This window comes from Conger conger, chromosome 17, assembly GCF_963514075.1.
Source record: "Conger conger chromosome 17, fConCon1.1, whole genome shotgun sequence".
NCBI lineage: Eukaryota > Metazoa > Chordata > Actinopteri > Anguilliformes > Congridae > Conger > Conger conger.
Window position 1 is genome coordinate 5,906,491 of NC_083776.1, and position 14,579 is coordinate 5,921,069.

General features: G+C 53.2%; 1 protein-coding gene across 17 annotated transcripts in view; it reads left to right on the plus strand.

Annotated features, from left to right (window-relative positions):
- Positions 1 to 14,579, plus strand: part of mycbp2 (MYC binding protein 2) — a 114,948-nt gene that overhangs the window by 90,179 nt on the left and 10,190 nt on the right. For 10 of the 17 annotated variants that reach the window (XM_061226367.1, XM_061226376.1, XM_061226379.1 and 7 more), the window contains 19 exons: positions 1,718 to 1,819; positions 2,843 to 4,501; positions 4,692 to 4,861; positions 5,286 to 5,530; positions 6,101 to 6,268; positions 6,629 to 6,786; positions 7,295 to 7,494; positions 7,917 to 8,066; positions 8,486 to 8,646; positions 9,132 to 9,288; positions 9,638 to 9,862; positions 10,379 to 10,444; positions 10,920 to 11,159; positions 11,641 to 11,730; positions 11,932 to 12,012; positions 12,360 to 12,626; positions 13,168 to 13,451; positions 14,087 to 14,183; positions 14,452 to 14,571. In XM_061226367.1, coding sequence (XP_061082351.1) covers positions 1,718 to 1,819; positions 2,843 to 4,501; positions 4,692 to 4,861; positions 5,286 to 5,530; positions 6,101 to 6,268; positions 6,629 to 6,786; positions 7,295 to 7,494; positions 7,917 to 8,066; positions 8,486 to 8,646; positions 9,132 to 9,288; positions 9,638 to 9,862; positions 10,379 to 10,444; positions 10,920 to 11,159; positions 11,641 to 11,730; positions 11,932 to 12,012; positions 12,360 to 12,626; positions 13,168 to 13,451; positions 14,087 to 14,183; positions 14,452 to 14,571 — 4,640 coding nt within the window. The remainder of the gene's footprint in view (positions 1 to 1,717; positions 1,820 to 2,842; positions 4,502 to 4,691; positions 4,862 to 5,285; positions 5,531 to 6,100; positions 6,269 to 6,628; positions 6,787 to 7,294; positions 7,495 to 7,916; positions 8,067 to 8,485; positions 8,647 to 9,131; positions 9,289 to 9,637; positions 9,863 to 10,378; positions 10,445 to 10,919; positions 11,160 to 11,640; positions 11,731 to 11,931; positions 12,013 to 12,359; positions 12,627 to 13,167; positions 13,452 to 14,086; positions 14,184 to 14,451; positions 14,572 to 14,579) is intronic. The other 7 variants (XM_061226372.1, XM_061226380.1, XM_061226381.1 and 4 more) reach the window with 4 other exon arrangements.

The window sequence follows — 14,579 nt, forward strand, 5'->3', positions numbered from 1 at the left end:
CCCATTCTGCTTCCAATAGTCATCTCCTCTTACCGTGTGTCCAACACGTAATGGGATGATGCCTGACACTGTGTCCTAAAACCTGTTTAGTTCCTTCAGGAATATCCATTTCCACACGGCCACGTCCACGAACCAGAGAAGGCTGTTAGCGTGTCAGGACCTAGCGCCTCACAGACTGCGGTTAATTAATTCTGTAATGTATGGTGTGTGGAGTACAGCGTCTCAGATAATGAAAGCCTTGTTTTCATCAGTCAGGGAAGCTACTCAGTCCGACAGGTGGAGATGTGAAGGTAGACGTATGTAGTTAGAGATTTCAGACCGTGGTTAAGGTCTGATTAGCAAACGCATGAATCATGAATCCTTGCACATGCAAGACCTTTTCCTTTTATTAATTAAAACAGTGCTTATTTTAAGGCAAACCTTTGCAAATGAATTGTCCCTTTTTTATATAAATATATATATAGATCTTACTGGTGCAATTATTGGAAGGTCAATGGATTTTCTCTTCTGCATGGCTGTGCAGGGCGTGATAAGGCATAATGAATGCCTCCATTTTGAACCTTCAGGAAGGTGGAGGGACGCACGTAATATCAGTTGAGGGAAAATATGGAACGTTTTTCACATTACATTACAGGTTTTTCCAAAGTGACTTACAGTTGACTAAGCAGGAGACAATCCCCCCTGGAGCAGTGTTGGGTTAAGGGCCTTGCTCAGGGGCCCAACAGCTGCGCTGTTCTTATTGCAGCTACACTGGGGCTTGAACCACCAACCTTCCAGGTCCCAAATAAACACTTTAGTAACCTGAGTAATGTAATCTCTTCTTCTGCTGCTATCCATGCAGAGCCAGAGGTAGGCCGCTGAACCTAGGGCTCATTCCAATCTCAGATATTTATTTTATCCTTTACTTACTCGTGAGCTGGAAATCGGTCAAAATCCGCCATCGTTAAGGACATTCCAACCCTTCTAGGATCTAGAAGTAGAAGTTAAGAACTTCCAATCTTTCCTTTGAGCAAGAAAACATCAGACGCAAACTGATGTTTGAAGGAGCATGGACATTCCGTTTGCCTAATTGACATTTTCTCGATTTCCCCGTATTTCCTTATTTTCCTTTCATCTTTTCCTAGCCTCTCCCGATGGGTGGAGCTAGGGGCAAGAAAAGGAGAAAAGAAAAGGGGAAAAGAGGAGGCAAATAAGGGATTGGAAGTACCTCTAAGGCGTATAAGGTGTACCTGAGGTGATAGGACTGTCGGAGTGAGGTTGGACTGTTCCAGATGGAAACAAGGCTTAAATATAAACCTGTCGGCTCTGACCATGAATCTTACCTGCATCAGGCCGCATATCCCTGTCCTTGCACACACAGCGGCTGACTTACTAAGACCCTTCGCACGTGTAAAACCCTTCAGCAACCTTCGGTCATGTAACCCGCGTTCTTGGTTTTGCGTGTGCTAAAAGGCTTTCCACGTGCTATCGGGCCTACGGTGCGCAGAGCGGATCGCTTCGCGTTGGGGGGGGGGGTCGTAGACCGCTTTGGGTCTTCAGGTTCAGGTTCTCGCCCGGGGACTTTACCCTTCCATTGGTTGTACTGCCTTCTGTTCTCCTGTGCCAAACTGTTGTAGCACTTCTCTGATAGGCTCTCTTCTCTCTTCCCCCCTCCCTGCCGCCCTCCATCTGAGCCCTGTTGCTTACTTCCCTCCCTCCCTGCCGCTGTTTTCTGCAGCGGACGCTTCATCACGCGGCCTTGCTTCACGCGAGCGCGCCCACAAAACCGCCGCTGCCGGCCCCGCCTCCGCTCGCTCATCTCTCGCGCTCAGACAAACGGGTGGGTAACGCTCCCTCCTTCCCTCCCTCCCTCCGGCCGGGACGTCCCGCAGACTCCCGGCCGGGGTGGGGGTGGGGGGGGGCCGGGGGTCCATCTCATACGCTGCTCTCTGCTCCATTCCCCCGCCTTCTCTCCCGTTCCCCCTCCTCTTGTGACCGTTAGGGAGACGTAGGGACCGTGCTTGGCTGTGAGGTCTTAGATAGATGGATAGATCATTGCATTTATGACAGTGCTTTTCTAGACACTCAAAGTGAGGGGGAAACTTGCCTCAACCAAAACCAATGTGTCGCAACCACCTGTGTGATGCAATGGCAGCCATTTTGCACCAGAATGCTCACCACACAACAGCTGAGGTGGGGAGGGAGAGAGGGGTGTTTCCACTCGAGGTGCGCTCCCAAATATCGGCCTTTGACACAACAGGATCTGTGTCCTGCTATATTGCCTCCTCGCTTAAGTTGGTACGCAACTCTTTCCATTGTGGGTGGTGTGCTACCATTTTTCTTAGACCAAAGCAAGCTCTTGGTGTTCAGTCTGGACTGGATTTAGCTATTTTGCGATGATTCCTGCTTCCTTAACCCGAATGTTGGCCTGTAGCATCAGAAACAGCCTCGTATCAAAGTCAGGAATCATCATGCAACAATTCACACACACACAATTTCTGAGGGGAAATTTTACATTAGAAGGGGAAGATGGTCAAGTTAAATAAGTTGTACATTATTTGAAATGCCTTCCCATACCAAGGTTTCCCAGAGCGCCCTCCAGTAATGAACGTCCAACACTGAGGTTGTTTCTCATTGAAATTTTCCTCGTTCAGTTTACATTTTTTCTTCGTCCTCCATGACCCAACCATTGTTTAAGTTATTTAATTTCCCCCCTACTCCCATTTTTCAGTGTGTTTTCTTTAGTTACCTTGATTTAGTTGTTCCTCCGGATGTTTCTAAACCCCAGAAATGTGGCTCCTCTGTCTTCCTCTCCGATTGGTGTGATTTCATTGGTTAATTGAGGATGTGTCACAATGCGCAGGTGAGAGGGGAAACCAGGCGGCCTCGGCGTCCCGCCCCATGTCCCCCGCGGGGAAGGGTCACCGGCAGGACAGCCGGTCCCCGAAATCGGAGGGTCGTGGGAGCAGGATGTCCGATCAGGGCAAGACCAGGAACAACGACGCCATGTCTGCCAGCGAGGCCCTGATCCTGAGGTCGGACACGGGCAAGCTGCGGTCCGACTCCCACAGCCGGTCCCACTCGCCCAACCACAACACCCTGCAGGCCCTGAAGGCCGACGGCAGGACGCCGGGCCTGAGAGCCGAGTCGCCCACCCCAGGCTCCCGGTCCTCGTCCCCCAAACAGAAGGGCTCGTCCAGCTCCGGCCGGTCTAGTCCGTCTGGCACCAGCTCCCCCCGCGCGTCCTCGCCTCATGACAAGAACCTACCTCAGAAGGTCACCACGTCCCCCAAGGCCCGCTTGGACCCCCCTCGCGAGCGATCCAAGTCCGACTCGTACACGCTGGACCCCGACACGCTGAGGAAGAAGAAGGTCCCCTTGACGGAGCCCTTGCGAGGTCGGTCCACCTCTCCCAAGCCCAAAGTACCCCCCAAAGATGGGGGCAAAGGGGGCAGCAACGCAGAGAACCGCGCCCCCTCCCCGCACGTGGTCCAGGAGAACCTCCACAGCGAGGTGGTGGAGGTCTGCACCTCCAGCGCCCTGCTCTCCAACAACGAGGAGGGCAACTCGGAGATGGGCAACTCGGAGATGGGCGACCTGCGTGGAGCCGAAGAGGGGTCGTCCAAGGTGCACTTCAGCATCGGGAAGGCCCCCGTCAAAGAGGAGCTGGAGACTCGGTCCTCCCCGAAAGTCAGCCGCAAGACCTCCAGCCGACACGTCAGGCCCAAGAAGGACAAATCCGGGCCGCTCTTCAAAGGGGAGAATCTGCGCCTGGCTGAGCCAGCCAAGCAGGCGATGTCGCCCTCCGTCGCCGAGTGTGCCAGGGCGGTCTTCGCGGCGTTCCTGTGGCACGAGGGCATCGTCCACGACGCCATGGCCTGCTCCTCCTTCCTGAAGTTCAACCCGGAGCTCACCAAGGAGCACGCCCCCATCCGCAGCTCCCTGGGCGGCCAGCAGGCGGCCTCAGACGAGAAGGAGAGCAAGCTGAAGAACCGCCACTCCCTGGAGATCTCCTCCGCCCTCAACATGTTCAACATCTCGCCCCACGGGCCCGACATCTCCAAGATGGGCAGCATCAACAAGAACAAGGTGCTGTCCATGCTGAAGGAGCCCCCCCTGCCGGAGAAGTGCGAAGACGGGAAGGCGGAGCCCGTCGCTTACGAGGTGGCCAGCCACTCCTCCTCCATCCGGGCCAAGTCCCTCCTGCCCCTCACCCTCCAGCACCTGGTGGCCTTCTGGGAGGACATCTCCCTGGCCACCATCAAGGCCGCCACCCAGAACATGATCTTCCCCAGCCCCGGCTCCAGCGCCATCCTCAAGAAGAAGGAGAACGAGAAGGACAACAAGAAGACCAAGAAGGAGAAGAAGAAGAAGGAGAAGGCCGAGGTGCGGCCCCGGGGGAACCTGTTTGGGGAGATGGCCCAGCTGGCCATGGGGGGTCCCGAGAAGGACACCATCTGCGAACTGTGCGGAGAGTCCCATCCCTATCCCGTCACCTACCACATGAGGCAGGCCCACCCAGGTAGGGAACCTTCGCCTCATTCGATGTCACTCATTACTAATGTCCCTGCTGCTGAACACCTTGATATCCTAACTGGAGCCTGATATTCGCCCATTGTATCATGGTTGAACCGTTACGGGCAGGCTGTAGACATCATATAATTTCCATTCGTAAAAATTCCCATGATTCAGTGCTTTCATTGCTTTGGCAGGGTGTGGCCGTTACGCCGGCGGCCAGGGCTACAACAGCATCGGACACTTCTGCGGCGGATGGGCGGGTAACTGTGGAGACGGCGGGATCGGGGGAAGCACCTGGTACCTGGTGTGCGACCGCTGCCGGGAGAAGTACCTGAGAGAGAAGCAGACCGCTGCCAGGGAAAAGGTGAGTGCTTAATTCCGTTGGGTGGAGTGTGTTGTTAATCCAAGTCTGGTCCAAAAGGCTTTCCATTGACAGTTTTTGGATACACCCAAGTAATGGCAGACATTAAGTAATCTCTACATGGATGGACTCATCACGGAGTCATCATTGCTTAAAATGGTGACAGCCACTGAAACTAAAATGGCTGCTGGATGTAAGAGTTCACTGCATGATTTTGTCCTTAGGATGTGTTAAAGACGTGTGACTCTCTTCTCCGGTGAAGCAGTCTTTAGGATATGTTGAAGAGGTATGACCGTGGCCTCAGGTGAAGCAGTCCTTAGGATGTGTTAAAGAGGTGTGGCCGTGTTCTCAGGTGAAGCAGCCCTTAGGATGTGTTAAAGAGGTGTGACCGAGAGGATGTGTTAAAGAGGTGTGACCGTGTTCTCAGGTGAAGCAGTCCAGGAAGAAGCCCCTGCAGGTGAAGACCCCTCGGGCGCTGCCCACCATGGAGGCCCACCAGGTGATCCGGGCGAACGCCCTGTTCCTGCTGTCCCTGAGCAGTGCAGCCGAGGGCAGTCTGCTCTGCCACCACCCCCCCAAACCCTTCCACCCCCACCTGCCAAGCCTCAAGGAGGGCGTCTCCGACGACCAGTCCAACAAGATCAGCTGCCTGTACCTGCAGACTCTGGCGCGGTACGTACTTCTCAGCGAATTATTTTAAAAACGTGTTCTAAGCCAACGATATCAGAACCCGTTTACATTACATTACAGTTAATTAGCTGACACTTTTTATCCAAAGCGACTTGACTAAGCAGTGGCCAATCCCCCCTGCATCAATGTGGGGTTAAGGGCCCAACAGCTGCACTGATCTTATTATGGCTACACCAGGGCTTGAACCACCAACGTTCCAGGTCCCAGTCGAGCACCTTAGCCACTAGGCTACAGGCTACCCCAGCCCTGGAGAGCTAAAGTGTTTGCTGGTTTTCAGTGAGTTTCACCAGTGATCATTTAAGTCCCTGGTTGGCTAAAGAGTCCACGCGCCTTATTCTCATGGCCTTAATTAGCTGCTGATGGTCAGGAAACTACAAAAACCTGCCGGCACTTGCTGGCCCTTCAGGACTGGAGTTTGACATTGGCTGAGTTTAAATTGTAAGGTTTTCAGACCACAGTAACTGGACCGCTTCCTGCCAATGGCAACGATGGTGAAGTGCTGAGCTTAACGTGTTGGGTCTGAATGTAATACTTCTCTCCCTTTGTCGGTAGGCATCACACAGAGAATTTTGGGGCGTACCAGGACGACAACCTCTTCCAGGACGAGATGCGGTACCTGCGGTCCACCTCGGTCCCGGCGCCCTACATCTCCGTCACCCCGGACGCCTGTCCCAATGTCTTCGAGGAGCCTGAGAGCAACATGAAGTCCATGCCCCCCAGGTAGCCAAAACCTCGCCCTGCGGGACAGCATTCCAGACAGGACATAGCAGCTGTAGCAGGAGGTCGGATATTTGCCGACTTCTGTCGATGATATTGTAGACAGATTGGAGCCCCTTGTATGTCAATGTTGTGTTGTGTCTCTTAACTTTTGTAAGTATGTATTGCCATGTGGTGTTAGAAATGCAATGTCTTACGCCCCCTCGTTCTGCTTACCAAACTCGAGCTGAAGGATCTCCTGTAGTTCACTTTGTGAATCCCTTTTAATCCATTTAAAATCCTCAATCAAGTCAAATCTCCTCTAAGTGCTTTTGCTCAGTGTGAGTGACGCTGGTTCTGGTTCTGGTTCCGGTTCTTCCCCAGTCTGGAGACCAGCCCGATCACGGACAGCGACACGGCCAAGAGGACCGTGTTCCAGCGCTCGTACTCGGTGGTGGCCTCGGAGTACGACAAGCAGCACTCGGCGTCCCCGGCCCGCGTGAAGGCCGTCCCCCGCCGGAGGGTCCACAGCGGAGACGCCGGTATGCCCCCCGTTTCCGCGGTTACTCTTACTCGGCTGTAATGGCAGAGCAAGGTAGATATGCTTGGTAGAAATGGACCAAATGGCGGCAGGTAGGATACGGTGGGAGAGGGTGTGTGTAAGAGCTGAGCCTGTGTGAGTCTGTGTGTGTGTGTGTGTGTGTGTGTGTGTGTGAGTGTGTAGGAGTGTGTGTGTGTGTGTGTGTGTGAGGGAGGGTGTAGGAATGTGTGTGCATGTAGGTATAGGAGTGTGTAAGAGCAGAATGGATGTGTGTGTGTGGGTGTAGGAGTGTGCGTGTGCGTGTGCGTGTGTGTGTGTGTGTGTTGGTGTAGGAGTGTGTGTGTGTGTGTGTGTGTGTGTGTGTGGGTGTAGGAGTGTGCGTGTGTGTGTGTTTGTGTAGGAGTGTGTGTGAGGGTGTGTGTGTGTGTGTTGGTGTTGGAGTGTGTGTGAGGGTGTAGGAGTGTGTTTGTATGACGGTGTAACAGCAGGCCGTGTCTCCCTTGCCCCAGAAGTGGGCTCCTCGCTGCTGCGGCACCCCTCCCCGGAGCTCTCCCGCCTCATCTCGGCCCACGGCTCGCTCAGTAAGGGCGAGAGGAACTTCCAGTGGCCCGTCCTGGCCTTCGTCATCCAGCACCACGACCTGGAGGGCCTGGAGGTGGCCATGAGGCACGCCCTGCGCAAGTCCGCCTGCCGCGTCTTCGCCATGGAGGTGGGTCCGCCCTGCACGCCTCCCGGCTGGTTAATTTGACATTGGGAGGGTGATAACATGGCTACAGTGTGTTATGAATGAACCTGGGTGGGTAATAACATGGTTATGGTGTGAATGTGGGTGGGTAATAACCTGGTTACAGTGTGAATGTGGGAGGGTGATAACATGGTTACAGTGTGTTATGATCTGAACATGGTGGGCAATAACATGGTTACGGTGTGAATGTGGGAGGTTGATAACATGGTTAGAGTGTGAATGTGGGAGGGTGCTAACATGGTTACAGTTACTATTGAACGTGGGTGGGTAATAAATTGGTTGTGGTGTTTTATGGTTTGTCCTTGGGTGTGTAATATGCATGTGTATTATAGTGTGTCTCTAAGGACTTAATCACATCCCTCTGCTCTATCAACCCCCCTCGTTAGGCCTTTAACTGGTTGCTGTGCAACGTGATCCAGACGACCTCGCTCCACGACATCCTCTGGCACTTTGTGGCGTCGCTGACGCCCTCGCCCTTCGAGCCCGAGGAAGAGGAGGAGGAAGAGAACAAAGCCAACAAGGAGAACGTGGAGCAGGTGAGGATGATGAGGATTATTATGATGATGATGATGATGATGGTCATGATTGTGGTGGGTGACGCTTACCCTCCTTTCAAGTGATGTCAGGTCATTAGTTTTCTCCAAGTACGTCACAACTCGACTCATTCACGTTCACCGGGTTTGTGGTTGGATAATTGAAGGAAAGATTAGGTATGGCTGCATGTTAGTTGTTGGACTGTTTGCATTCTAGGCTAGCAATCGGCTAGCTAGTTGTAGCAAACCGTTTTTGAGGCGTTAAGAACACAAATACCCCAATAAATTGAATCGTATGGCTGTATTGTATGACATTTTCTAAGGTTTACGGATCATGTTGGCAAGAGCGAATATGTCACAACTAGGCCAGTTCTTGCTCAATCGAGAATCCGGTTGTGTAACGGTGTGTGTGTTCCTTGCAGGAGAAGGACCTGGGCGTGTGTGAACACCCCCTCTCCGACATCGTGATTGCGGGCGAGGCGGCTCACCCCCTCCCCCACACCTTCCACCGGCTGCTGCAGACCATCTCCGACCTGATGATGTCACTGCCCAGCGGGAGCTCCCTACAGCAGATGGCCCTCAGGTATGCCGTCCTGCCCTGACCCCGCCCACAGCACGCTGACCCCGCCCACAGCACGCTGACCACTCCCACATCACACTATGCTGACCTGCCCATGTTGCTCTGTACTCGCCCATCACATCACCCAAAACCCTGCCCAATTGTCTCTTCCACATCGACTCATATCGCAGCTGCAGGGTTTGTAGCTCTCCAGGATCAAGGTTGGAGACTCACTGTGCTCCGTGAAGAGGAACACTTTGGCCAGAGCCGTATAAGCCTGCCCGTTTAGCAGCCTCTCGTTAGCAACAGCATCCCCACTCACACTGTCACAGGGGAGGAATTAGACTTTACACACTTAAAACAGAGAACTAATCTGAACTAATTGCCTATTTATTCATCATGTTCAGAACACTGTGAGCTGACTTGGTGTTCGGAACCCAGTTAGTCCACTGTACGTTTCCACTCCACCTCTGAGTCCACTCACCGTGCGTGATCCGGTTCTGCCGCAGGTGCTGGAGCCTGAAGTTCAAGCAGTCGGACCATCAGTTCCTCCACCAGAGCAACGTGTTCCATCACATCAACAACATCCTGTCCAAGTCCGACGACGGGGACAGCGAGGAGAGCTTCAACATCAGCGTGCAGTCTGGATACGAGGCCATCAGCCAGGTCAGAGCGGGTCCTGTCTTTACTCTGTACTCTACGGGGGAAATGGGGGGAAAACATTTGTTTTCTCCTGGGTTATTACTGCTATTGATTGGCCAGATTGTGCCATGTGCCACTCAACCATAAACCTTTTCAGCCAATCAAAATGACTCCCATACTATTGCTTTATGACCCTATTAAAACCCCAACAAAATGTTTCTAAATTTTTGTCAACCAAGGCCAAAACCCCTTAGGATTTTTGGTGGAGCCCCTTCAATATTGGGCTTAGGCCTGAAAGGGTTAATCAGGTGTGTGTGTGAGTCAGTGTTTCTGACAGTGCCGTTGACCCTGGTTTTGCTGCTCTGGTCTCCAGGAGCTGTGCATGGTGACCTGCCTGAAGGACCTCACCAGCGCGGTGGACATCAAGACCTCCAGCCGGCCGGCCATGATCGGCAGCCTGACGGACGGCTCCACCGAGACCTTCTGGGAGTCCGGCGACGAGGACAAGAACAAGACCAAGAGCATCACCATCAGCTGCGTCAAGGGCATCAACGCGTCGTACGTGTGCGTGCACGTCGACAACTCCCGGGACATCGGGGTGAGTCTGGGGTCCCCCCGACCGCTGTTCTGAGCACTTATGCAACGTTCACATGTTAACGGCAAAAAAAACCTGTTACATTGCGTTAGTCGTTAGTGGGTGATGACCACAGCTGTGTAAGCTATAGAACATGGTAGTGAATGTCATGTAAACATTGCTATGGTGATTTGGTGGTTTAGTTGTGTTATTTTGATCAAGCATTCGCCACTATACAAGCATGAATGGGGAAGGGCAGGGCTTGTCTCATTAATTATAAATTTTACCTGCGCTGGGAAATTAACAGGAGAGACAACAAAAGCCCATGCAGATTTCATGTTGGTTCTGAAAACAATATCCGGTTTGTCCCTCCACTACGGATGACCATAAAAGCTGGGAAAATTGAGCTATTGGCAGAAGGTTAATTGGTAATTGGGTGATCGTAATGGTGCTTGATGTTAACGATGGTTTCATGGTCAAAAAGGCCCTTTGCTCAGGTCCATGTGGACTAACATCTTGCTTCCACCTCCATGTTGACAGAACAAGGTGACGTCGATGACATTCCTGTGTGGGAAGGCGGTTGAGGACCTCTGCAGGATTAAGCAGGTATGGACTTTGAAAATCTAACCATAAAGATGTCACACCTCAGATCTTATTGGAATAGTACAGATTGCAGCTTTTATTTTTTGGCTTCCTCCATTTGATGTTCAGTTTTGAGGTTTTTACTCTGCCCAGGGTACCAAGCTCATGTGACCTTTCAGTCAGTTTCTGGCTTTAAGCCGAAATGGTGGTGGTTAAGACTGCCCACCGATGACACGGGTTTGCGCCTGGGTACTGCCCGGGTCCTGCGAGATCTTAGTATGGCCGCTGCTCCAAGGGTGGGTGGTGGGGCAGGGTTGTCGTGGTGAATCCTCAGCAGTACATGGGGGGGATTGACATATGAACTGGGTACCATTGGCCACCAAATTGGGAGCAAATTAGGCGAAAGAAAGTTGTTGTTGTCAGGCCCCTGCGTGAGGTTTCCACCTGCCCTCCACCCTAACCGGAACCTTCCGCCCCCCCTCCCCTCCCCTTTCCCCAGGTGGACCTGGACTCGCGGCACATGGGCTGGGTGTCGAGCGAGCTCCCGGGCGGGGAGCACCACGTGGTGAAGCTGGAGCTGAAGGGGCCGGAGAACACGCTGCGCGTGCGCCAGGTCCGCCTGCTGGGCTGGAAGGAGGGCGACAGCATCAAGATCGCCGGCCAGGTGTCCGCCAGCGTCGCCCAGCAGAAGAACTGCGAGGCCGAGACCCTGCGCGTGTTCCGCCTCATCACCTCGCAGGTGCGCTCGCCTGTCCTCCCCCAATACGTGCTGTTCACTGAACACTGCGCGACAATGTATGACAATGAAAGTTCTAGAGGTGTGTTGTTTGAAACTTGAAATTGAACACAGTTCTATTACACAACAGTTACACGCCCGTTACACGCCAGTTTCACACGACTAACTTTCGGTGGACAAAAGTAGAACGCACAGCAAAACCGGTCCATCCTCTCGCCCAGGCAAAACACCCCTGACAAATGCATCCCAATACTCCAAGCACTAAGGGTTGTATGACGTATAAGTGTAAATCGGGCTTGAAAGAGATTAGTGCTGTATGCAGATGCAGTGCTGTATATGAGATCTGTGGTTTAGAGGCAACTGTTGGACATTATTTCTATAAAATTGTAAGCGGGGCCTCCGGCCTTGCGGAGGCATTTGTTTTGTAGCTTATTCTGGTGCCCTTCTGAGAGGCTTAATTTAAGGCCTTCCTCTCTGCTCGCAGGTGTTTGGAAAGCTCATCTGTGGAGACGCAGAACCCACCCCGGAGCAGGAGGAGAAGAACCTGCTATCCTCCCCCGAGGGAGAGGACAAGGTGAGTCTGGGGGTCTGGGGGCCCGGGAGGGGTCTGTGGGGGTCTGAGGGCCCTCAGTCAGGGGTGGTTTATTAATTTTGGGATTATTTGGAGGTGATTGTAAGGTGGTCAAGGGGGAGAGACGGGAGTAAGATAAATGTGGGGGCTCCTTCGGGATTGTTTGCATTCATTGACAGTGTTTTATGGTTTGTTTATTTACAGGCTCCCTCTGACGCAGACCTGAAAGAACACATGGTGGGAATCATCTTCAGCAGGAGCAAACTGACCAACCTGCAGAAACAGGTAAGCACACACACACACAGATGCACTTGCACACACACACACACACAAAAACACACTCACATTTCTTTCCAGCTGCATGAACAATTAAACACTGACAGCCAATAAAAATCCAATCCGAATTGACAGGGCCCTCGCGTTCAAAATGGCAGATGGCATGGCCGAGAGACCATACAGAACGTCAGCGTTCATCAGTGTGGATGCTCACACGGTTATAGTTGTGGTTATGGTTCTTGGTCTGGGTGGGCCTTAAGAACTGCAGGTGACAGACAGGTCACTGCTGTGAGCCGCGGTGTGGCGGTGTGAAGGTGCTGAGAGTCACCGCTCTCCCTCCCCTCCCGGCGCTCCAGGTGTGCGCCCACATCGTCCAGGCGATCCGGATGGAGGCCACGCGTGTGCGGGAGGAGTGGGAGCACGCCATCTCCAGCAAGGAGAACGCCAACTCGCAGCCCAGCGACGAGGACGCCTCGTCCGACGCGTACTGCTTCGAGCTGCTGTCCATGGTGTTGGCGCTGAGCGGGTCCAACGTGGGCCGGCAGTACCTGGCCCAGCAGCTCACCCTGCTGCAGGACCTGTTCTCCCTGCTGCACACCGCCTCGCCCCGCGTGCAGAGACAGGTCAGTACCCGCCCCGCGCACAGACACAGGTCAGTACTCTACCCGCGTACAGACACAGGTCAGTACTGAACCCGCGTGCAGAGACAGGTCAGTACCCGCCCCGTGTATAGACACAGGTCAGTACTGAACCCGCGTACAGAGACAGGTCAGTACTCTGCCCATGTACAGACACAGGTCAGTACTCTACCTGCGTACAGACACAGGTCAGTACTGTACCCGTGTACAGCGGCAGGTCAGTACTCTACATGCGTACGGCGACAGGTCAGTACTCCAGCCCCAGTGTAGCCACAATAAGATCTGTGCAGCTGTTGGGCCCTTGAGCATGGCCCTTAACCCCATATTGCTCCAGAGGGGATTGTCCCCTGCTTAGCCTAATCCAGATCGTATTGTGGTTTCACTGGGGCTTGAACTACCAACCTAGGCTACAGGCTGCCCCACCATAACGTTGCATCTGAAACCCTTAGCTTTAAAAGCAGAGAGAAGCAGCACTACAGACGAAACGCAGTCCTGACTGACCCCCCCCCGTCCCTCCCTCCCTCAGGTGACGTCCCTGCTTCGCCGCGTCCTGCCCGAGGTCACGCCCGCCCGATTGGCCAGCATCATCGGCGTGAAGGCCCTGCCCCCGGCGGACATCAGCGACATCATCCACTCCACGGAGAAGGGCGACTGGAACAAGCTGGGCGTGCTGGACATGTTCCTGGGCTGCATCGCCAAGGCGCTCACCGTCCAGCTCAAAGCCAAGGGCACCAGCATCCTGGGCACCGCGGGCACTGCCGCGGGCAAGGGGGTCACCACCGTCACCCTGCCCATGGTCTTCAACTCCAGGTGAACCCTGGGGTCCCAAAAACTGACATCCCCAAAACAAAGCCATGAAACATAACATAATGCCGAGAACAGCAGTGCTTGCCTTGTCCTACCACTGAAGTGTTACTTGTGCTTAGCTTACCTAAAAGCTAGATGCGAACTAGTATCGCTGTATGAAGCCTGGTCTTGAAAACCCACGGTGTTTCTGCCTCCACTACCTGTTCCCAACATGTTACTTCAAGATCAAGATCTTTGGACCTATTTACTGATGTGAGGCTCAGCACCAGCACCAAGTAGAGTCAATGTTGAGCTTTATGGAGGCAGAGAGAGACCCCTTGCAAAATAACAAGCCCAGGCCAGCTGGAGAACCTCTATTCATTGTCAAATATGCTTCTGTGCTCTTTGTTTTTATGGTTTGTAAAATATTTTGGCCTTTGTTGAGCTGTGTGGACAGAACTACTGTACGTGTGTGGACCTCTGATCGATTAATCATCACATTTCCCTTCGCTGTAGGTGTGTTATTGAGGTTGGAGTTGACTGTAGGTATTTTATTGAGGGTAGTGTTGACTCGGTGTGTTATTGAGGTTGGGTATTTTATTGAGGATTGACTGTGTCACTGTGAGTGTGTGCTGATCTGTGCCTCTGTCCCCTGCAAGCTACATCAGGAGGGGGGAGAGTCACTGGTGGATGAAGGGCTCCACACCCCCGCAGATCGCTGAGATCATCATTAAGCTGGTCAAAGACATGGCTGCTGTGAGTACTGGCTTCCTGCTGTGCCTCTGCCCCAGAGCAGTATGGGAAATGTGGTTTTTCTTCACCTTGGCCTTGAAATTGCCTCAGAGTCAGGATGCAGATGGAGAACGATGGAAGTGTTGTGCCTACATTTGTATATGAAGTATGTATGTAACAGAAAAGTGGATTTCTATCTTTAGCAGTATAACTGGTTCAGTTTGTTGTTTCTGGATTTTAAAGCGATGCCGTTGCGTCTCGCTGAGTGTTGTTGTTACCCGTCACCCTTCAGGGTCACCTGTCGGAGGCCTGGTCGCGCGTGACAAAGAACGCCATCGCGGAGACCATCATCGCCCTCACCAAGATGGAGGAGGAGCACCGAGCCCCCGTGCGCTGCATCGCCACAACCAGGGTGAGGGA